The sequence below is a fragment of the Microcaecilia unicolor genome, chromosome 1 (genome assembly GCF_901765095.1).
Source record: "Microcaecilia unicolor chromosome 1, aMicUni1.1, whole genome shotgun sequence".
In the NCBI taxonomy this organism is placed as follows: domain Eukaryota; kingdom Metazoa; phylum Chordata; class Amphibia; order Gymnophiona; family Siphonopidae; genus Microcaecilia; species Microcaecilia unicolor.
In genome coordinates this window covers 202979672-203003871 of record NC_044031.1, presented here as the reverse complement: position 1 = coordinate 203003871, position 24200 = coordinate 202979672, and the positions used below count along the sequence as shown (strand labels likewise).

Below are 24200 nucleotides of genomic sequence, written 5' to 3'. Positions count from 1 at the left end.
ATGCCCCCGTGAACTTTGGTCGTCCCCGCGACGGAAAGCAGTTGAGGACGCCCAAAACTGACTTCCGATTATGCCGATTTGGGCGACCCTGGGAGAAGGACGCCCATCTCCCGACTTGTGTCGAAAGATGGGCGCCCTTCTCTTTCGAAAATAAGCCTGAAAGGGAAGATAAACGATCCCCCTGAGGATAGTGGGATTTGTCTATTTGCGGGTCCCATACCATATAAAAAGATCACCCCTCACCACCAAAAGAACTTGATCATAGAGAAGCAGGCGATCCAACAGAGACTGAACTGATTGTGGGAACAGACATTTCACAATACAAAAAACACTGCCTATGTACCTTACATATGACAACCCGGCCCTCCATGTCTCTGTAAAGCGGTTAGAGATGATCCAGGATCCCCCTATGGAAGGGAATCATAACTCCCCTCTTTTTTTGTTAACAGTAGAGGAGGCCTCATAGTCAAGTCACCCACCAACACTTCAATTTGGCATGTTCAGCATCTGACAAATGTGTTTCTTACAACAGTGCAATGTCTACACGGTGCAACTGCAGAGCTTGTAATATTTTGGACCGTTTAATGATGGAAGAAATACCCCCCCACACATTCCAGGTGACTATCTTTACCATTAGGTCACCCCAGTATGTATGGTGTTTCCCAGAGAACGATGTTGAGAAAAAAAAATAATAATAATGGGCTGTCCCAGCCACCAGCCCACCAAAACAGAGAATATAGTATAGAAGAGATTTACAGAGCAATATGCAGAAAACCCATCTTCACGCCAACAGTTAAGAAAGGGTGTCGCAAACCCACTCCCCCATCCCCCCCCCCGTCCTCCTCTCTTACCCACATACATACTCCCATCTCAAATATCCCCAACATAGAGAAAAGAGTCTCATTTATGAAACCAATCACGTTTTAACACCCATCCAACCCGACACATCCATGCCTCCACCTAAAAATATATCAAGTCCAAAGCACTCCTACAACCTCTCCGACAGGCGTACCAATTCACTGTCATAATGATCTGTTTCCCCGCCCATCAGCAATCAAGTAATGCTAGCTAGCCGAGCAAGAAAATTCAAGCAACAGGGGCTCTCCCTGGCCCAACAATGAATGACAGTGTTCTGACATATTGTAAAAGACAACAGGAAAGCAATCCAGTCCAATATCCCACTGGTCTAGCAAAATCTTGAGCAATCCCGGCTGGTTACCAGCCCGCAGATATCCATAAGCCCAGTGGGGACGAGGAAAATTAAAAAAAAAAAAATCACTGTCAAACATACTCTTGCAAAGCCTGTGGGAGGGTAATCCAGGTTAGCAAAGCAAGTAGTGTTTCAGGGCTGATACAAGCACTGAGCAACCCGGTGTGATAAAGAAACTGTAAAGCGGTTTCCAGTCACTCACCATCTCCAGACACTAAGAACCTTCTGTCCAAACAAAAAGATGCTCAGGAAAGATCAGTATAAAGTAAAACAGATGAGCAGATCACCAACATCCTGAAAGACAACTATGGGCAGTAGGCATTCCAATGAAGGACTGAACCTCAAGAGGTCTCCTTGCGGCTAACTCCCACGTCTCCTCAATTAATCTGAGTTAAGAAGGCCTGTGTTGGTTTTGTGAATGACTCTCAGTCTAGCAGGATAGAGTAGTGCAAAACAAATATTTTTCACATGCAGGCTGGTACAAACTGGTGCAAAGGCCCGCCTCTTCACCGCTACTGTGACAGAATAATCTTGAAATCATAGTATTCTGATCCCCTCATAAGTTAGAATTTTTCCAGAGCAGAGTGCTACCAAAATCAACTCTATGTGCAAAGTTAAGGAGGCACAGTATCACAGGACTGGGTCGTGCATTAAAAGGCCAATATAGCCCAGATCTACGGGTGCACTCTATGTGAAGTGGCCTTGAGGTTGTCAGAAGTTGAAGTTCCTTTGTAAGCCAGGCTTCTAGCGTGTGTGTCATATCTCATGCCCCAAGAGACTCCGGGAGGCCAATCATCAGTTGGGCATTTGTTATGAAGTCCTGCAATGGTTCAATGGTTTCTTAAAGTCAAGACAATATCAAGTAAATTTATCTGGTAACATTTCTTTACCCTGGCTCTCTGTGTGTGGGTGCCCTAGGGTTCTTCCCTTTCTCCCATTGTTTAATATTATGATGGTCCCACTAGGTAGATTATTGTAATCAAATGGCTTTTATACCTTTATTTACACTGATGATGTCACTATTTACATACCATTTAAAGAAAACTTAGATGAAACCTTGCCTAGAATTAAGTCCGGCTTGGATCTGATGGAATCTTGGGCTGCCGATTTTAAATTAAAACTGAATAAGGATAAAGCCAAGCACCTAATCCTAACCAATTCTGCCCACGCAATGACTAATAAAAACTTCACTACGTGAGGCATATTTTCAAAGCACTTAGCCTTCCAAAGTTCCATAGAAACCTATGGAACTTTGGAAGGCTAAGTGCTTTGAAAATATGCCTCGTGTCCTACCCTTTTTCTACCACCATGTAAATCTTGGGACTAATTATTGACCAATATCTATCATTTGAAGTTTCGATAATTAAATGATGGTACAGTAGATTTCCTTAGTGACTTTACTACAGATATCAGCTCAAATTTGACCAGGTTATGATCACTGTTTCCCAGCAGACCCAACACCGTTAGCTCTCATACTATGCCCTGCATTCCACTAAGTATTAGATCTATTTAAACCTAAAATAGCTTCCCCTCTTGTTGGTAGTTGGACCAGTTGCTCCAAGAAGAAGTAATTTATTACATTTAAGAATTTTACCTCCCTAGCGCTCCTTGATGTAACATTTATTCACTCAATATTGGGGTAATTGAAATAACTCATTATTATACTGTTACCCAATTTGCCAGTTTTCCTAATTTCTATAAACATTTCTTCATGCATCTGTTCATTCTGTCCTGACAGATGGTACCAGTATACTCTCTTCCCTTCACACATTGAATTTCTACCAGTATACTCCTTCCCTTCACATATCTCTAAGGCTTCCACGCTACTACCTGTTTCATATAGAATGTTTACTTTGTTTGACTCAATTCCTTCAACATATAATGCAACCCCCCCTCCCCCTCCCCCTCCAATTTGATCCACTCTATCATTACGATAGTCAGGGCTTTTTTTGAGGAGGTACTGAGTACCGGCACCTTTTCCATTGTCTGCTAAAATCGACCCATGGACCCCAAGTTTTAATGAAAGAGCTCAGGCCCTACACACCAATTCTGCCTTGTCATAGATTCTGTGACTGGTTGCAGGGGGTCTGGCTATTGTGGGGTGGGTCTCTCAGTGATCACCTCACCCCTGAAGGGTGGCCTAGCATTTGAGTACCGGCACCTTTTTTTGCTAGTAAAAACACACTGACGATAGTTAACTACTGCTCAGCACTGGTATGCAGTATCAACTTACTTAAGAGTATGACTAACAAAGAAAAGGAAGCATTTCAGATTAGAAGTCTGGTAGATCTTCCTAGCCATGGAAAAGTTAAATTCTAAAATTAAGTTATAAAAATCAACTAGAAGAGTCAATTTTTTTAAAGATGTTAAGCTCTGATCCACTCCTCCACCCCTCAAAAAAAATGTTTCTAATTTAGTTGAAATAGCTGGGACATGAAAAAGTGTCCTGTGGACTCTTGCTAATGATCAAAATTCAACACGGGCGCTACAGGCCATTAGCGCCGTATTAATGCCTGCATTTCCTAGCGCAGAATGATCAGAGGGGTCTAGTGCAGCAAACGAGCGCACCAAGCCTTAACTAAGAATGCAAATGCAGTCAAGCTCATTTACATGAAGTAATTTTGCATTCATCCCCAATGATCAGAAAAGAGTGCCCAAAACAAAGGTGCCTTACCGCTGTAAAAAATAACATCAGGTCCGAGCAGGAGTTAGGGTGCTGGAAGAGAGGATTTCCTCATGATTCTCATGCTTCTCTGATGATTCTTTCTGCAAAATCTACCAGTTTTGATTGCTTTCGGAAGCAGAAGGAAGCTCATGCACACCCTTGAGCTCTAGTTGTGAGAAACGGCAGATCCAAACGTGAAGAACACATAAGTACATACATAAGTAATGCCACACTGGGAAAAGACCAAGGGTCCATCAAGCCCAGCATCCTGTCCACGACAGCGGCCAATCCAGGCCAAGGGCACCTGGCAAGCTACCCAAACATACAAACATTCTATACATGTTATTCCTGGAATCGTGGATTTTTCCCAAGTCCATTTAGTAGTGGTTTATGGACTTGTTCTTTAGGAAACCGTCTAACCCCTTTTTAAACTCTGCTAAGCTAACTGCCTTCACCACGTTCTCTGGCAACACATTGGAGTTCTTGTCCTGCGCCCAAATTTAAAGCGGCCATGCTTAAAAAAATGATTCCAAAAGCACACATTTTTAAACGCTTATTTTTAAACTGCAGAAAACAGACGCCAATGTGTGCTTCACATTCGGGTTTTTACCAGGCACATGTGCACAGGATCTCAGCTTGCCATTGAACTCTTCTGCACATGAGCCAAGCACAATCTTCCTGCCAAACTCCCTAATGCTCAAAGCCATGAGCGCGCCTATATCTGCATCTCATGCGCTTTGAGCATTAGGGGCGTTGTTCTTCTGTGCTGTTCCAGCAGTATTTTTATGGTGCTATTGATCACTGGCACATCTGAGCATTGTTCTATAAAGATTTTTTTCCCTTAGGCATAAAATGTTCTCAAAGTCTCTCTAGCTCCTCATGGATCACAACTAATTGCACAGGGTGCCACTTTAGAACCTCATTTCCCATCCTAGACCTAGAGGTACACCTAACCAGTCCAGTTTTTAAGATATCCAGAATGAATACACATGAGACAGACCTGCATACTTGAGAGAACCAGTGCATGCAAATCTCTCATGGCAACACAGGAAACGCTGCTTTAGAATCACACAGCATGAGCAAGAGGAGAAACCACAGAAAAACAAGGCTGATATCATGCAAAACAATCTCTTGCCTCACAATTCCACATTTCTCTCTCAAATTATTATCTACTAAGGACAAAATACAGGCTCTGAAGTTCTTCTTCCTTATTTTACTTTAATATACTTGCCTACTAGTGGTTAGTTTTAGTGCTGCTGTACACGGATAGCAGTGCAGCTTTAAAACCACACTAATATCTTGACTAAAGTAGTGTGGCTGCCAGTTAATCCCAATGGCTAAGTAAAATTAATACTTAAAGAAGGGGTAGATGCCAGTTTCTTAATGGAGTAACTTAATTCAACTGCGAGATACAGGGCCGCAGAGAGACTGGGCCGGCCCGGGGCAAGGCCACCCCCGTGGCCCCGCCCCCACCCCCCAAAGGTCATTGCCGCCGCCGCCCCCCCAGGCCGCCACGCCACAGTCCCCACCCGCCCCCCTCCATCTGCCACCGGGCTGGGCTCCCTGCATTGAAATCATCACAGCGCCTGCCCTGTCACCTCACTCCGTGACAAAGCGCAGCAGCGGCAGATTGGATTTGCCTCCCTTTGGGCCTTCCCTCACTGTGTCCCGTCCTGGCAGAAGTTACATCAGATGAGGGCGGGACACAGGGAGGGAAGGCCCGAAGGGAGGCGAATCCAATCTGCCGCTGCTGCGCTTTCAGTCACGGAGTGAGGTGACAGATGAGGTGCTGTGATGATTTCAATGCAGGGGGCCCAGCCCGGTGGCAGACGGTCGATGGAGCTGAGGGTGGGTGAGATTGGGGACTGTGGCGCCGGGCCCGGGGAATTTTGTCCCCCCTGCCCCCCTCTCGGCGGCCCTGGTGAGATGCTCTCCACAGCTATGCTCCTTTCATTAGGTCAGAGAAGAAATACGTTGATGGTACCTCCGATTTAACTGGCTTATTGACCTTTACTCTATACAGCCCAGAACAGAATTGTCAATGAAGCTTTGGAAAGCAACTTACCTGTTGAAAGCAGGCACTCCAGCGGTGTAAAGATATATTCCATTTCAGTGTTTTTCCTTCCAACTAAAACAAAAAGGAAAACTGAACTAAATGGTTTGTTAAGCAGTCAACCTAAAGGGATACGTCAATCCAATCCAAAAAGTGCAGTTTCCATTGATAAGTTTCAATCAATTTTTGTACTGGAATTAGACTGGAGCAAAAGCTTAACAAATCTGCGCTGGTAAGCCAACCAAGATGTATTTTTTCCTGGAAGTGTGCAGTGCTTGGAATCTTTAGCAGGTGAAATAATTGTCATAAATTATTTCTCTCATAAATTTTGCGGCAATACAGCCTCCAGCTCTACTCATCAGGGGAGCAAGCGATACTAAACATCCTAGTTAAAAATCAAATTTTACTAGAATAGTTCTCTATTTTTGAGAGTATCTAAAGCTAAATTATAGCAATATTCATTTACACAGACCATTTCAACAACCCAAGTCAAAAACAACCAAGTGATTTTATTTGTGGGGGGACGGAATCTAAGCAAATAACTTTCAGGTCCTAACACACACATTTGGATCCCTAGTACCTAATTTTCATAGAGTAGCTCCCCAAAGTACAGAGGCATTAAGTTTCTATAAAAAGAACCGTTTCCAGTAGCTCATGAGCTCCTGGCCTCCTTTGCCCTGGGCTCAATTTGGAGTCTACTCTCCAATTAGAGTTCTCTTACTCGGTCCCATCCACGTGGAATGCTTTTTTGTTAAAAGTAAGAATCAGTGAGGGCGAAACGTGGCCACGTCGGATAACCTTGTAATAAACCACTTCTTCTGTTACCCTCCTGTTCCATTTTTTTGTCTTTTTTAACTCACATAATATTGACAACATCTGGAATAAGGCACATGGAATGATATCTGCACAAAGTAAAGGAAAACATGCTAAAAACACTCATCCACACTTCAATCAACACTAGAATTCCTTTAAATATGCTTCAAAATACTTTGCATCTCTGCTCTATAGGAAACAGAGGGGAGGAAAAAGCAAAATGAAAGCATGCATACAAAAACATTTTCTCCCATCAGAAAATGCCTGTGACTTAGCAAAGTATAACACACAAACCAAAGAGTAGGTTACGTGGGTTCTTCCAAAGAACTCGAAAGAGATGCAAAAATTCTTGTATGTAAAATTTTATTGAGAATACACTAAAAGACGCGACACAGTGGCTGTTTCAGGACTTAGGCGCCTGCCTCAGGTGTCTGAAGATATAGTATAAACTAAGGCCCAGATGCACAAAACTTTAACGACCCTTTAACAACCCTTTAACGAGGAAATTTTGAAACGTAGCATGCATTAAAGGCCATTTTCAGCCAACACTAGCAGCTAACGAAAACGGAATGCAAACAAGAAACTACCATTCAAATGAGGACAATTCGAAATGCACTAAGCATACCGACGATTGCAACGAACCATTTACCGTCAGAAATTTAACGTGAGCTCAGACCTGTCATTAAGGCCTGAGCTGTCATCTCCCCGCTGCCCCCTGCACCATAAAAAACATGTTTAAAAAAGAAAAGTGAGCTCCCCCACTTCCCTCTGCCAAAAACAAAAAATGAGACTAAAATTAAAAAAGGATCGGGAGGGGGCAAAGGCGCTCATCAGCAGCGTCCTGTATGGACGGCCTTGCCCCCCCCCCCCCCCGAGGTCACCGCTGCTCCCCGCTGCTCCGTGTGTGAAATAAAAGCTGTTAAAAATCTTAACTTTTGCAGTGCCGCCCCCCCACCCTCCTTGTGTCTCTCGTCTCCTTCTGTATCCAATGCTCCGCCTCCTGCCATCCTCCGCCTCCGTGCCCCGCCCCCCTGAGTTCATCGCCGCCGCTCCCCCCCCCTCCACCATAATGGCCGGTGCAGCGCCTCTCACCTATGTTTGAAGGCGCTGCACAGGTTGGATCAGCTGTTCGTCGATCGCTTCTGTCTCCTCCGACGTCTCTCTCCTTCTTCTTGTGCCCGCCCTCCTCTGACGTTAGTTATCTACGTAGGTAACTGACGTCAGAGGAGGGCGGGCACAAGAAGAAGGAGAGAGACATCGGAGGAGACAGAAGCGATCGACGAACAGCTGATCCAACCTGTGCAGCGCCTTCAAACATAGGTGAGAGGCGCTGCACCGGCCATTATGGCGGAGGGGGGTTCGGCGGCGGAGGATGGCAGGAGGTGGAGCATCGGATACAGAAGGAAAAGAGAGAGACAGGAAGGGAGGGGGGCCCGGCACTGCAAAAGTTAAGATTTTTAACAGCTTTTATTTCACACACGGAGCAGCAGGGAGCAGCGGCGACCTCAGGGGGGGGGCTCCCCTCTGTCCCCTTCTTTTCCACCTCGCATTCATTGTGTAAGTGGCTCCTCTTAGAGATTTGGTGAATGTTCTTGGAGTCCACCTGGACAGCTCTCTCCTTTCAAAAGCAGATTTCAACAGTTACACAGTAAAGCTTTTTTACCTTGAGGCAGACCTGGTCTGGACGCTCTATGCTTGATACTTCCACCCTCAGAATTCTGCTTCTTGCCTTAGTTATCTCAAAATTAGACTGCTGTAATTCTTTATATCATGGTTTACCTCTCATTCAAACCAGGAGATTCCAATTAGTTTAAAATACTACCATTAAATTATTTTTGATAAAAATAGGCATGATCATATAACACCGTTATTTCATAACACTGGCCCAGTCTCCTTCTGGATTTTTTTCAAATATATTACTATTGTCCATCAAATCTTGCACTCTGCTCTTTTCAACAGCAATTACTACTGTCCCTTCCTTTTGCCATATATGGCTTGACTCTCTTCAATCTACTTTTTTCAGTGTTGTTGCACCCTCCCTCTGGATTGCTCTTCCTCTCTCAATTCTCCCATAAAACATTTGAGTAGCCTTAGGGCTCACCTACTACTACTACTAATCATTTCTATAGCACTACAAGGCATACGCAGCTGTTTACCTCCTATGCATTACCTTTTGTTTCATCCCTCCTACTTGTTCTTGCTCCCCTAAAGATACTGTATTTTCCAAGGAGATTAGATAGCAGGAGGCGGGAAGATGTCAAAAAGTTGAAGGCAATTAGGTTAGTTTCCCTTTCCCTCTCCTCCATGCATCCATCATCCCTGTTCACTCAAAACAAAGCAAGCAAATCTATGAACTGCTCCATCCACATTGTTGTTCTTTATTATTGGTAGCATTTTTATTTGATCTCACTTTCATTTTTAAACATGCTAGCTTGTGCAGCATACAGATATACACAGAGGAAGTACTGGTTTCATCGGTTACAACAGTAATTAGTTCTAAATTTTAAATCATTGTGTCATTTGGAGGGGCTGGTTATGGGACTCCTTGTATTTGTGCAGAGATGTTTTCACCTGGTAAAAGGGCCAACAAAACAGACATCATGTTATAAGAATCAGGTGCTTAACAATCAGACTTACTATTTGTAAGTACAATTTTTTTTAAATGCTATTAATTAGATTGAAACCTGGGAGCATTAAAACAATTTTGTTTTCTGTACCTACATCAAAAGAAAAAGATGGCATGTGGGAACTTGCTTCTTTTGTTTTGTGCATTGTAGTGGTACATTATAAAAATGCACTTGCCTTTTATTATTACTACTGTTTCACTGAGACATACTGAATAATGAGGGAAGGGCTTCCCTTTATGCAGACATTCTATTCAGAGTCAGTCTAAATGTGCCTACATTTATCACACTGTTAGCTGCCAAGTTCATACAAAGTTAATTATGTTCAATGGAAAATTGGCTCAGGCTGTTTGCTATGTGAATATTCCATCACTGTTTCATTATTGCTACCAAGTATTGCATATTAAGGGCATCTGCTTTAAACTTTGTTTTAATTCATTTATCCAGTCCTTACATGCACATGGTTTTGCTTTTTAAACCCAAAGGTGAATCCTAAGGGTGGTTGAACAATTAGGTATAAACTGCGTTACTTCTGACTTTACTTGTTTTGGACTACTTTGGGCCCTTCTGATCTCTACATCTGCTGTCTAGAATTTTGGAAGATGGAAATGAGAAAATAAAAATTAATGTTTGGATGTACTCTGTAGAAGTTGTTGTTTACTTTCGCAATGTGTGCATGGATGCCTGTTCTGCTGTATGTATGTGATAATATTTGAATAATTGTCTATACTTATGGCTAAGATTTCTGAATATGCAGCATCGTTAAAGGACAGACTTTTAAATGCTAATCTCTGTTAAATGTTTCAGACATATCCATCTATTGCTCCCATGATATAACTGAATTCTATTATTCTATTTTTAGTGTATTCTGAATTTTTGGTGGTTAGGGTTCATTCGCCTTTTCTTTTGTTGCCTTCCTACAGTGGTTAGCATATCTGGGTTTTTAAAACGTTTGGACAAGTTCCTTGAGGAAAAGTCCATAGTCTGTTATTGAGATGGACATGAGGGAAGCCTCTGCTTGCCCTGGGATTGGTAGCATGGAATGGTGCTACTAAATGGGTTTTTTCCAGGTACTTGTGACCTGGATTGGCCACTGCTGGAAGCAGGATACTAGACTAGATGGACTATTGGTCTGATCCAGTATGGCTATTCTTATGTCTCACTGTATTTTCAAACCTAATCCACATTGAATCAGAGTTTGCTTGGGATAATGTGTGATATAAATGTAAAAAAAAAAAAATCCTTTATCCTCCACCTTTTAAGACACTGCCTATCCAACTGGATGGTAATGGCACAAGGAAAGCAAGTTTGGTCCATTGAAGACTGACTCAAAACAACCTGTTCCTTAGCTGAGCTCTAGTATTACCATATTAAAAATGCAACAACACCATGCCTCTATGGTTATGTTCCACTAATAAGTTAAATGACCAACTGGCTTTCTTGAAAGGATTACACAACCTTTGGATGTATGACTAGGAACAAAAACATATACTTATTTATCCAATATCATAATTCTTCAGGTACAGCCACAAAACAACCTTTTAGGGTGGATAGTGTTCACAATGAGCTCCTTTTATTATCGACCAGAGAGAGAGAGAAAAGAATTTTCAGCTTTGGCACAATATGTCACCACATGAACAAAATATAAGAAAACCAAAGGACGACAGTCCATTTAATTATGTTTAAGCAAAAGAAATCTGAATAAAACAAAATATTTATTTTTAACTTATAAAACCAATTGTCCCTGAAACATGTTCAAAACAAAATAATCCATTTGATGTGTATCTAAAATGTAAACTTCTACAAAACAGATGACGGTGTGATTTCATGTGCCCCAATGAAAGGAGAGTTTAATTTTACTTCAATATATTCCATCTTTATAACAGCAGGCTTCCCAAGGCAGATTACAACAATAGTTAAGATGAACCCATCAGGAAACACGATATCCTCACTGAAATTTGGTCATCTGTATTGTATAGAACAGTGTAGAAAAATGAGCACAAAATACAGAGTTAATAACTGCTGTTTCTACCAGCTACAATAATTTTTTCAGCTGTTTTAGTGATATTCAATTTGTATGTCATGATATTTACATCTACATATGAGAGCTTTCAAATAAATTAAAAACTTGTCAAATAATAAAAAACCCAAACCTTTTGTCCTCCACCTTTTAAAGCACTGCCTATCCAAGTGGAACAGCTTTAGACTTTTTACAGAATGGACCACACATAGGCAGTCCTTTATTTTTAACTAGTAAAAAAAGCCCGTTTCTGAGAGAAATGAAACGGGCGCTAGCAAGGGTTTCCTCGGAGTGTGTATGTTTGAGAGAGTGTGTGTCACAGTGACTGTGTGAGAGAGAGTGAATGTGCGAGTGAGTGTGTGTGTGACAGAGAGTGACACTGGGTGGGAGTGTGTGTGTTGTGGCTTGGCCGTGGGTGTGTGGCAGTGCGGTGGCAAGTTTAGGGGGTACATCAGTTTAGTTTTGATATTCACCCGTCCCCTCCCCCACCTGTTCTGTTCTCCCTAGCTTTTGCAGCTGCCTTCCTCAGAAATTTGAGTTATTAAAAAAAGAAAAAAAGAAAGCAATACTGGGCTTTGCTGTGGTGGACTTCCAGTTTCTCAGTGCGTGTTACCTTTGTGGGAGAGTGAGGCGGCTCCAGCTTCTGCCTGTTTGCCTTTGCTCCTTCCAGGGTTTTTTGTTTGTTTGTTTGTTTCCCTTCTTACTGTGTTGCAGCGTTTTCCATTCTTACTCCGTTGCAGCGTGTGTTTTTCTTTTATGGTGGCAGAATTGGTAAAGCATTGCTGCTGCTGTGGGAGGTGGAGAACAGTATGTGATCTTTGTCAGGGAGGGTGTTTGATGCCTGATGTGCCTGATGTTGCTGGTGGAGAGGTTGAAGCTGTGTGTTCAGGCACGCAGGAATTGCGCTGTGCTCCGATTTCAGAGGAGCTGGCAGCCATGTTGGATGCATCCTCCGCTGTTAGCAGACACTGACAACGACACCTCGGTTCTCTGAGGCTGTGAGTTGTGCCGCTGTGCCTGCTAGAGAGGGTGACGTCAGTCGTAGGGTGGTGCTCGTGACGTGGCGTTCCGTTCGTCTGCCTCCTCTCAGTCGGGTGAGCGATGGGATTGGATGAGTGTCTGTGCTCCGCCCCCGATGTCATAACGCTGTGATGCGAGGGCGGGGCAGACACTCATGGGGGAACAGCGATCTACACTACGAAAGTTGGAGTTTTTCGGCTTCCAGCTTCATTAGAACGTTGGAGATGCGAATTATGTCTGGATGGGGCGTGGCTGAGGGCGGGTCTATGAGTGAGGGCGAGTGGTGCTGACAGCCTAGCCTACGAACAGTACAGGGCTTCAGTGCTTCCCTGCCACGGAGTGAGCTTCAGAACGTTGGAGGTGGGAATTATTTATATAGATAATCTTTGGCTATTGTTTTCAATAGTGTTTGCCATTGTTTTGGGCGATCACAAATGGTGGCAATCGCCTACTGACTTCAGCCCATATAATGGGCTAGATAAGCTCATCCCGTCTCCTGTTTTCATCTAGCCTCCTTGGTATTTTCTATTCTTTTGTTTTTCCCTTCTGCTTTTGCTCCCCATTGTTTTCTTGATTTTATCATAACTGTCTCCTCTGTTTTATAATAGTGCAAACCACTTAGTTATCTTTGTATGATTCTGCAGTATATCAAAACAAAGTTGAGCTTCAACTTGCATGGACTGTTAAACAAAGCTAAGAGCCTATCAGACTTTTGGAAGGAACTCACAGCCTTTAAATAAAGAAGCAGAACATTGCAAACATCCAGCTTATGGAGAACTTACACTAAACCCTCGTCTGTCCTCCTGCAGAACACCTGGAGAGAGCAAGCCTGATTCACGTGTAACGGAGAAACCACTTTGGACAAGAAGGAAGGCACTGTGCAAATAATAACCAAATCCACCACAAAGTAAGGATCCCTGCACAAGAGGGCTTGCAACTATGAGACACCACTGGCTGCGCAAATAGGCACTAGAAACACCCCCCTCTCTCACATACACCCCTCCCGGTTTACCTCAAAATTCACTTTGTCTGTACAAGGCAACGGCTGTTTGTCGCTGACCGGAACCTGTCGTGGTTCACCCCTTTCTGACATAATTTCCTGCTTCCACAAGGGAGGACGCAACAGTGAGGTTCCGGTTATCGGCAAACAGCCAGGGCCCTATTTGGAGAAAGGGGCTTTTGGGGTAAAAGAGCCAGATCCAGGGACAGAGAGGGGAGATGTTAGACCTGGGGAATGGAGGAAGGGGGCAAAGATGATGGAGCCACAGAGGGAGGCAGAGATGGTGCATCGAGGGGAGGGAGAAAGAATGAAGAGAGATGTTGCATCGGGGGGGGGGGGGGGGGGGATGAGGAGAAAGATGTTGGATCAAGAGAGTGGGGGCAGATTCTCTTATTGTTCAGGGTTCCAGATCCCTGTCAGTCTGCCCCTGCACAGAAGACAAACGGGAGGACACATATAGCACAACAAAACAAAACAACGCAGGGACAAAAAGTAAAACATTAAACGTACACAGCCAATGGTTCTCTAGCAATATCTATTTCCCCTCCATTCCCCTCTCTCACACCCCCCCCCCCCCTTCTTGTTTACCTCAAAAGTCACTTTCTCCATACAGGGCCCCGGCTGTTGTGGTCCGCCCCTTTTTGACATAACTTCCTGCTTCCGCAAGGGAGGACCACAACAGAGAGGTTCTGGTTAGCGGCATACAGCCAGGGCCCTGTATGGAAAAAGGGACTTTTGAGGTAAATGCAAGGTGAGAGACCCAGATCCAGGGACAACTAGGAGATGTTGGACCAGGGAACAGAGGAAGGGGGCAAAGATGGTGGAGCCGCAGAGGAAAGCTGAGATGGTGCATAGAGGGGAGGGAAAAAGAATGAGGAGAGATGTTGCATCGGGGGGGGGGGGGGGGGGGGGGGAGAAAGATGTTGGATTTGGGGAGGGGGAGAGATGTGGGACCAAGAGTGGGAGGAGGGCAGGTTTCTCTTATTGTCTGGGGTTCCAGATCCCTGTTAGTCTGCCCCTGCACAGAAGACAAATGGGAAAACAGACATACATCACAATATCACACAGAGGACTATCAGCATGTCCAATAAAAAAAGGTATCATCTTATTTTCTTTTCCATGTTTTATTTTGTTTGATTTCTATTGATAACCAGATGAAGATGCAAAATTGCCTGAACTAGAATCCTAAAATCTTCGTGCCCTGTTTACTAAGGTGTGCTAGCGACACCCATATATTACTATGGGCATCTCTATCCTCAGCGCGTGCTAAAAACACTAACACTCCTATAGTGCGGCTTAGTAAACAGGGCCCTTCATGTTGTAGAGATGATATTATTGCTCACAATTACCTAGCCTCCATGTTTACTAAGCCGTGCGGCAATTCAGACATAGCCCATTCAAAGTGAGTGCACCTATCTGCTTATCAAAGGATAAATTAGAACCTAAAATTATTCCTAGGACTCTAGAATGATCTTAGATTTTTAAGATTTCACCTGAAGTCAATACCACTGATTTAGTCCAAGCCATGTTTAATATCTCCAAAACACAATATCTTACCCCGTTTACTAAGCCGCGCTAATGTGAATGGGCTGTGTCGGCATTCGCGTACAGTAGCTGCTAGCATGGCTTAGTGAACAGGGGGGAAAGTCTTTTGCTTATTTAATTTTAAAAAGTGCTCTGTTGCCCATTTGTCTACAGTAAAGGCAGTATAGCAAATACAAATAAACTAAACTAAAAACAAAAATAAATCAACAGGGGATTATCTTAAACTGTGTAGATAAGTCTCACTACATTATATTGCTTTATTTTATTTATTTTGTAGATATGTTATTCTGTCTTTCACATAAAATATATTAAAAGCAGTTTACAATACAAAAATAATCACAGAAAAAGAAAAACATATATATATATATATATATATATATATATATACAGTGGGGGAAATAAGTATTTGATCCCTTGCTGATTTTGTAAGTTTGCCCACTGACAAAGACATGAGCAGCCCATAATTGAAGGGTAGGTTATTGGTAACAGTGAGAGATAGCACATCACAAATTAAATCCGGAAAATCACATTGTGGAAAGTATATGAATTTATTTGCATTCTGCAGAGGGAAATAAGTATTTAATCCCTCTGGCAAACAAGACCTAATACTTGGTGGCAAAACCCTTGTTGGCAAGCACAGCGGTCAGACGTCTTCTGTAGTTGATGATGAGGTTTGCACACATGTCAGGAGGAATTTTGGTCCACTCCTCTTTGCAGATCATCTCTAAATCATTAAGAGTTCTGGGCTGTCGCTTGGCAACTCGCAGCTTCAGCTCCCTCCATAAGTTTTCAATGGGATTAAGGTCTGGTGACTGGCTGGGCCACTCCATGACCCTAATGTGCTTCTTCCTGAGCCACTCCTTTGTTGCCTTGGCTGTATGTTTTGGGTCATTGTCGTGCTGGAAGACCCAGCCACGACCCATTTTTAAGGCCCTGGCGGAGGGAAGGAGGTTGTCACTCAGAATTGTACGGTACATGGCCCCATCCATTCTCCCATTGATGCGGTGAAGTAGTCCTGTGCCCTTAGCAGAGAAACACCCCCAAAACATAACATTTCCACCTCCATGCTTGACAGTGGGGACGGTGTTCTTTGGGTCATAGGCAGCATTTCTCTTCCTCCAAACACGGCGAGTTGAGTTCATGCCAAAGAGCTCAATTTTTGTCTCATCTGACCACAGCACCTTCTCCCAATCACTCTCGGCATCATCCAGGTGTTCACTGGCAAACTTCAGACGGGCCGTCACATGTGCCTTCCGGAGCAGGGGGACCTTGCGGGCACTGCAGGATTGCAATCCGTTATGTCGTAATGTGTTACCAATGGTTTTCGTGGTGACAGTGGTCCCAGCTGCCTTGAGATCATTGACAAGTTCCCCCCTTGTAGTTGTAGGCTGATTTCTAACCTTCCTCATGATCAAGGATACCCCACGAGGTGAGATTTTGCGTGGAGCCCCAGATCTTTGTCGATTGACAGTCATTTTGTACTTCTTCCATTTTCTTACTATGGCACCAACAGTTGTCTCCTTCTCGCCCAGCGTCTTACTGATGGTTTTGTAGCCCATTCCAGCCTTGTGCAGGTGTATGATCTTGTCCCTGACATCCTTAGACAGCTCCTTGCTCTTGGCCATTTTGTAGAGGTTAGAGTCTGACTGATTCACTGAGTCTGTGGACAGGTGTCTTTCATACAGGTGACCATTGCCGACAGCTGTCTGTCATGCAGGTAACAAGTTGATTTGGAGCATCTACCTGGTCTGTAGGGGCCAGATCTCTTACTGGTTGGTGGGGGATCAAATACTTATTTCCCTCTGCAGAATGCAAATAAATTCATATACTTTCCACAATGTGATTTTCCGGATTTAATTTGTGATGTGCTATCTCTCACTGTTACCAATAACCTACCCTTCAATTATGGGCTGCTCACGTCTTTGTCAGTGGGCAAACTTACAAAATCAGCAAGGGATCAAATACTTATTTCCCCCACTGTATATATATATATATTATTTTTTTATTATTATTTGGGGGGGGTTTAGGGCAGTACCGAATATTTAGTATTCAATTTGGCCCCAAACAATACCCCGAATACATTACTCATATTTGGCCGAATAGTGATTTATATTTGAATACGAATAATCCGGGGCTCTATTGTGCTAAATTCTACTGAAAAAACATGATCTCTGATTTCAAGTTGCTTCTTTTATTATTTGTTTGAGCTCAATGCCCATTATTCGAATTCGGATGAATATTGTTCATTATTTGTATTCGACTGAATAGTAAAATATGCTATTCTGCTCTCCATTTGCATGGAAGCAGATGATAGGATAAGACTACAAATCTCTGTAATCCTGTAGTTCCCTGTAATAGGCTCTTTCAGAGAACCAATCCAGCTCACTGTGTCTTGTGGGACCCTTTCAAGAAACTGTGACTCTATTAAGATGTCACCAATATAAAAGTATTATTTTATTTATTTATTTATTTTACTTGTATCCCACATTTTCCCACCTATTTGCAGGCTCAATGTGGCTTACAAAGATCTGTTATGACAGCGCCATAACAGGGAAGAAATACAATTGGTGTTGCAAAGAGATAAAAGAAAACAAGAGTATCTGGTTATGCAGCTGTACAATGAGACATTCTGACTAGAGGAGTGTAAGGGTTGTGTTCAAGTAGTTATGGGTTATCGTGGTAGGCTTTGTTAAAGAGATAGGTTTTTAAAGCTTTGCGGAAGTTATTTAATTCGCTGATCGTTTTCGAGTGAGTTGGTAGTGCATCAACAGCATTATTCTCAGCATGTTGTAGAATTACTCCCAGCAGACTCCCAGTTTGCAAAGGCAAAAACTCTTGTCCAGCACATCTGAACTGTAAGTTATTTTTCCTTGTTTAATTACTGCATTAAAGAAGATTTTGATTCAAGAGCTCTGAGTCTTCTCATAGTAATGTTCTATACTCTGGTTTCAATTGCATGCCAACCAATGGGACAGAATAGGGAATATAAATAGCACAACAATAAATAAGTGTTAAACATTACTATGTAATCAGAGACACATGAGGAAAAGTAGTCACCCCTGGAAGCTCCAATTATTAAAACAAATCAGATTAAGTAAAAAAAAAAAAAAAAAGACAAATTGCCACATTTTCAGTGCCTTTTTAAACTTAAGTTCCATCTTCAACTCCAAAGGAAGAGACTTCCACAAAGTAGGTGAAGAATAAAGCCAAAGTCTAATACCTAAAGGAATAACTAATAAATTAGCTTGAGAGGAACAAAGTCTTTGAATCGGTTGATAAAGAATAAGTGCTAAATTCAAATAATGAGAAACTGCAGTATAACAGGCCTGATGGAACCAATGTTGTTCCTTCAACAGAGGAGTCACACAATCACATATCTTGGAACTGTAGAGCTTGCTTGCGCCACCTGCAGCACGTGGACATAATCTTGGATGAGGAGGACTGAGGCTTGAGAGAGGGGCCCTCTTAGAAGCACTTCTGTCTTATGTGGTTGTCTTCTATGATGTCATTAAGACTTCAGCCAGCTCAATGTATCCAGGTTGTAGGATATGCATTTTATCAATTAAATTGCCTATAGCTGATTGAAAACACTGCAATTAGACCAATGTTCCCCAAGTCTGGTCCTGGAGTATCCCTTGCCAGTCAGGTTTTCAGGATATCCACAATGAATATGCATGAAGGATTTCCTTATAATGGAGGCAGTGTAGGCAAATCAAGTTCATGCATATTTATTGTAGATATCCCGAAAACCTGACTGGAAAGGGGTACTCCAGGACTGGACTTGGGAAAGACTGCTCTAGTAGATTTCTACATGCACTCCAAAATGGGATCCTCTCTCACACCACAGTCCTGCCCCTAAGGCCCCAAGGTGCTTAGTGTACACACAGCATGAGATATATCTGTCAAGTCTTCCCTCCAGAACAGATGGATGACAGTGGGGTTAAATCCTTCCCCAGTGGGAAGTTCATCCTCTTCCAGCAGATCTGCCACAAAAAGGCCATTCAAACCTGGCATTCTGTCAAAAAATTGGAAAATCATATCTTCATAGTCTTCTTTCTGAAAATTTTTAAAGATTTATTCTTTCAAAAAATATCTTTTATAATCATGTTTGTTACATAGTGATCTTTTGTTATCTGCGTTCAACCTTTATTGAGAGTTGCAGAATACAAATACCACATCATCAAAAGGACTTCTGACCAGCACACTGGTACCAGAAAAATGCTCAGACTCAATATGAGACTGAAGGATTCAATTCCCAGTTCCCTTGATGCTCTACATACCTTTTTCTTTTTTTTTTTTTTTTTTGCTGCTAGGATAGCCCCCTCAGAGAGTCCTGGATGCTCTCTGGCCTCTTGTCCTGCACTGGCCCTTGGGACTGCCATAATAAAAAGGCTTTGTGGCGTAAAAGAATAAACTTGGTGGAAAAACCCCAACCCTCCATGGAGCCTAAAGCTGGAGGGGAAGCTTCAGATAAAATAACAAGGATAGGGCCTCAAACACAGATCACGAAGAGAACCTCCCTGTTGCATTTAAGTCACTGAAAGTCAAAATGGCTGCCTCCTGCTCTTTTTCATGTGGCATGCACAGAAATTTCTCCTTTATTCCTCCCCATCCCCAACCAGAGAATTTGCACCCAATGCACAGAACCACCCAGAGCTTCCTAAGGACACACTGCATTGACCCAAAGGATTATGGTGGCCATGACAGCAGGAACCAAGGAGATTTGATAACAGGAGATGGTATGAGCTTATCTGGCCCATTATGTGGGCTGAAGCCAGTAGGCAGAGCTTGTCACCATATCAATTTCATTGTTTTGGGGGTACCAAAATGGCAGTTGAATTGAGGAGAATTAAAACCTCCTTGGGTGGAGACCGGCTTCAGCCTTGTGACATCATGCCATCTCCTGTTTCAAATCTCCTTGGCGGAAACAATGTTTTGCATATTCCAATGGTGCCATCATGCAACTGATCAAGCATGCCTGCAGCCTACTTCAAACAACACTGCATGCAGCCTGCCTCTCCAACAACATTTGCACTATAGTTCTCCGCTGACCATGAAACAACCAGCCACAACTTGGGGGTGAGGGTGGAGGAGATACCTCAGCATTCCTCCTGCCAACAACACCCAAATCCTCTTGGCCCTATGCTGCTCCCAGCACTGCCTCAGAATTGGGACACAACTAAACTGCTCCCTGCCTTCACTGCTTGTGACTGAGAGCCCACATAACAAACCTAAGCTCCTTCCCTCCACTGGCACAAATTATCTTTCTCTCTCTCTCTGTACTGGTGGCAAAAAATAGATGGGATAAAATTTTGATTTAAGAGAGAGAGAAACTAAGAAAAACAAGAAAAAGAGAGCATCAAAGAGAGACTCAAGTCCACTACATTCTGCTAGTCAGGGAAGAGATATGCACTCCTCCAAGTATCCCCAATGAGAGGCACGTCTTGGCAGTACCCTGAATCTTTGTACCAATACCTTGGCTTAACTGGCCCCAGGAGCTGTTCACTAGCCCACTGCTGAACAATATGTCTGTCACCATCTGCTGGAGACGGAAAATAGGCTTAAGTAAATTCTACAGACTTAAAATTTCCATTTTTTTTTTAAAGTATACATACAGATACATTTGTAGCAGTAGACTTCAGTCCAAATTTTTCAAATGTAAATTCTCTTAATAATTATGGTGCACCCACCCCCTTCCTCAGGACAGATAAACCCTTTCCACTCACACAAACTCTGGTCTAATCCTAGCAGCAAGAGAGTACAGCTGACAGCCCTTCCTTAACCTAATATTCCTGTCACTGGTGCCTCTCCTACCCATGCAGTTCACAAATTAGCTATTTGATCTGGCAATGTGCTCTGCACATTTCTACAGTGCACTAGGAGAAATGCAGGACAGGAAGAAAGGCTTAGAGATGCACCTAGTATCAGAGACCCATAGTACACCACTGAGCAAATATGTGTACTTCTGTTTTGTTTTCAGTGCTATTAGCAGAGCTGCCAAGGGGTCCTGATTTTTGAGTGGGAGATCTTAATACACACCCTCAGCCCCTCCCACTCTGCTTTAGCTCCACCCACTCCACCTCTTGGCTCCGCCCCGATTCACCTCCATCCCACAGCCATTCCAGAAAATACCTTATTTACACTGGTGACTACAAGGATGTCAATTTTTAAGAGGAAGTGTTTCATATGTGCTCTATTACACTCCTTCCCCTCCAACCAATCTTTCCAGAAAAAAAAAAAACCATAATATTTCTTGCAAGGCTCATTATTAATACTACTGTCACAGTAGGTGTAAGCTCGAAAGGTGGAATATCAACAAATAAACATACTTTACAACTGATATAATGACAGGATTTTATAAACCACTGCAAAGATTTGTACAGGTCAGTAAAGACCTCCTCTCGCACTGTCCCTAGTAATCACACTCCTTCTCTCTCCATCATCACCAGCACTTGCACCCTCTTTTTCTCTCTCCTATCTCCCAGCTGCCACAGAGAGACATCTGACATCAGTAGTATTGCCATGGGGGTGGGGGGAGACTGGTGCCCTCCCACTTTGTGTTCAGGTTCACGTAGCAGCAGCACACATTAATGTTAGCATTGCTGGCTGGGGATTCCCAAGCCCTGCCAGCTGAAGAGTTCCTCTTCATACCCCCCTGTGCTGACAGGGGCAAGGAAGTTGGCACATTCTCAGCTGCCAACCCTGGTGTGTGTGTGTCCCCCCCCCCCCCCCCCTCATGCGTGCTCAGCTCATCAGGAATGCAAGCGCTGGCAGCTGGATGTGCACCGCCAACCTTCATGCCTCTGAGGCAGCCCCGGGGGGGGGGGGGGGGGGGGGGCTGCAGAAGACATCTTCAGTTGTCAGGGATGGGGGATCCCCCACCAGCTACGGTATTTGTAACATGGGGTGGGGGGGGGGGAGATATGAAGAAATGTGTGTAGGCCCCCCAAGTCCGTCTCATGCAGTGCTAATGTGTAAGTTGTTGTATTGCCTATATCCTGTCTGAGACACTGATCTCTCTGTGGCAGTAGCAGTCACATGTCCTAGGCAGTTTGTCTTGTTCTCAACAGGCCTCTCCTAAACCTAGAAAAGGAACCCTAGTATCCATTTAGCAAAATTTGCTGACCCAAAACAAGACCTTCTGCTCCAACAACCAGAAGCTCAGAAATCCCAAAATAACACATAGAAACCAGACTCTTGCATACATCATAACACCAATAAAATAGAAATATTTGCCCTTTGTACTGTGCAAAATTTAACCAGCAGAGCTGCCAAGTTACCCATTCTACGAGGGAGACTTTTTGGACAGTCCTGGTTTTAAACTTACATCCCAAACTGTAGTATTTGTAGTCCATGTTTCTATCAACTGAAATTAGTGCTGCAGGTCCCATAACACACCAGAAATCCAGGACTGGCCAAAAGGTCTCCCTGTTGGAATGGGTAATTTAACAGTTGAGTTCTGTTCAAACTGTTCTTACCTAGCTGGCTGCGACCTCATATCTTCTGCCAGCAGCAATCTGAGCCAAATCCTCTGGCAGCCGCAGTGCCTCCAGATCCTCTGCTGGTCAGTCCAATCTGAGCCGGATCCTGTTGCTGTGTCCTTGAATCCTCTGCTACCTTGGCCAGGCCCAGAAATGTCAGGAATCTGGGGGGGGGGGGGGGGGGGGGGGATGGACAGCAAAGAATCTGGGGGTGTGGCCAGCAATAGGATCAGGCTCAAGATCACAGCCAACAGGATCTGAGGACTCAGATGGCTGGATAAAAGCTGGATCCTTCAAATTATCCAGAAATTACTTCTATCACCCATAGTTCTTCTCTTTCTCTCCACTTAGCCTTTCCACTCCCTATAGCCTGGCCTTCCTCAGCCTTCTCCCTTCATAAGTAACCCTCTTTTTTTTTCTCCCCCCCCCCCCCCCCCCCCCCCCCAGCATTTATGCCCAGCATTCCTCCATCTCATCTCCCTGTTCCCTCCTCTACATCCTCTCATACAGCATAATTCCTCCCCATTCACGAGATGCAGCTCCCATTCACGAATCAGAAGTACAGAGGGAGGGAGAGGTAGTTCCCCTTCGGTGTCAGACTTAGCAGCAGGTAAGGCAGTTCTCAGAGCTAGCTGAATTACATCCTCTCTCTTCCTTTGCCAGCTTCAGTGTGCAGTGCACGAGGCAGCATTCTTATGTAAACACGCATGCACCTTGTTGCTGGCCCATGCATTATGGACCTGCACAGTGAGAATCCAGCTGCTGAGGAGCCGCTCGGCAGGAGACTCCCTGATTTTGGCAGGAGTGCGGGAGATGACGCGCCAAAGCGGGAGTCTTGGCAGGTCTGTATTAGGTACACCTTGGGCACCTCCTATAGGCTAACGCCTGGGATCCATGCCACCACCCCACTCCACTCTCTTTGGTATGCCACTGATTTTGAAAAATATCAGACTTGTTAACCACCTTTCCAACTTCTGGATATCAGTACAATACAAACCTGTAGAACTCTGAACAAAGTCAGCAAGTTGGAAATTTTAGAGCCACACCCCACCAAGAATTGGGCTTTAACTTAAGCACGTATCTAATTTTCCAATATCAGTGTCCTAGTACCCAAACCAAAGCAGCAGATACTAGTTTACAGTAAACATAGTAATTAGTAAGAAGCTTTGCAACCTGTGGATTAAAAGTGAATGATATATTTTTTTTCTTTTACCTGGGGATCTGTCTGGGCTTCGGAGGAAATTGAGAGAATGTTGCTGCAGCGCTATAACAAGTAATAATGCAGAGAGGAAGATACCCCAACAGGAGCTCGCCTGCCAACTTACTTTTTTTTTTTTTTTTTTTTTTTAATCCAAGGCAGATACACAGGAACTGTCGCACAAACGTAGCAAACCTTAACTTGGTGTTCAGGCTGCCTCTCTGGGTATTCCAAGCCTTTATTCTGGTGCTGTAATAGCTTCTTAGGGTATTCCAAGCCTCATTTTGGTGCTCCAATAGCCTCTTGGTGTATTTCAAGCCTCATTCTGGTACTCCAATAGTTCCTGTCACTGAAGCCAAGCCTCATTCTGGTGCTCTCAGTGTGTGTTCCAAGACTCACTATGGCGTCACTCGTCACTACCTTTTTCTTTTTTTGTGTGTTTGAGAATGTGTGCTAAGCATGAGAAGAGTTATGCTTTGTGGTACCACAGTTTGGAGATTAGAGTTGCTGGTTACAGGTATTAAGGATAGTAAGGAAAGCAAACTGAATATTCTTCCAATATAGATTTGTT

General features: G+C 43.6%; 1 protein-coding gene across 6 annotated transcripts in view; it reads right to left on the bottom strand.

Moving 5' to 3' along the window:
* TPK1 (thiamin pyrophosphokinase 1) overlaps nt 1–23911 on the bottom strand; it is a 453486-nt gene extending 429575 nt beyond the window's left edge. For 5 of the 6 annotated variants that reach the window (XM_030203717.1, XM_030203723.1, XM_030203748.1 and 2 more), the window contains exons 1-2: nt 23645–23911; nt 5941–6003 (exon numbers count right to left, since the gene is read on the bottom strand). In XM_030203717.1, coding sequence (XP_030059577.1) covers nt 5941–5983 — 43 coding nt within the window. In that variant the 5' untranslated portion in view covers nt 5984–6003; nt 23645–23911. The remainder of the gene's footprint in view (nt 1–5940; nt 6004–23644) is intronic. The other variant, XM_030203755.1, reaches the window with a different exon arrangement.
* Between the last annotated feature and the right edge of the window lie 289 nt (nt 23912–24200).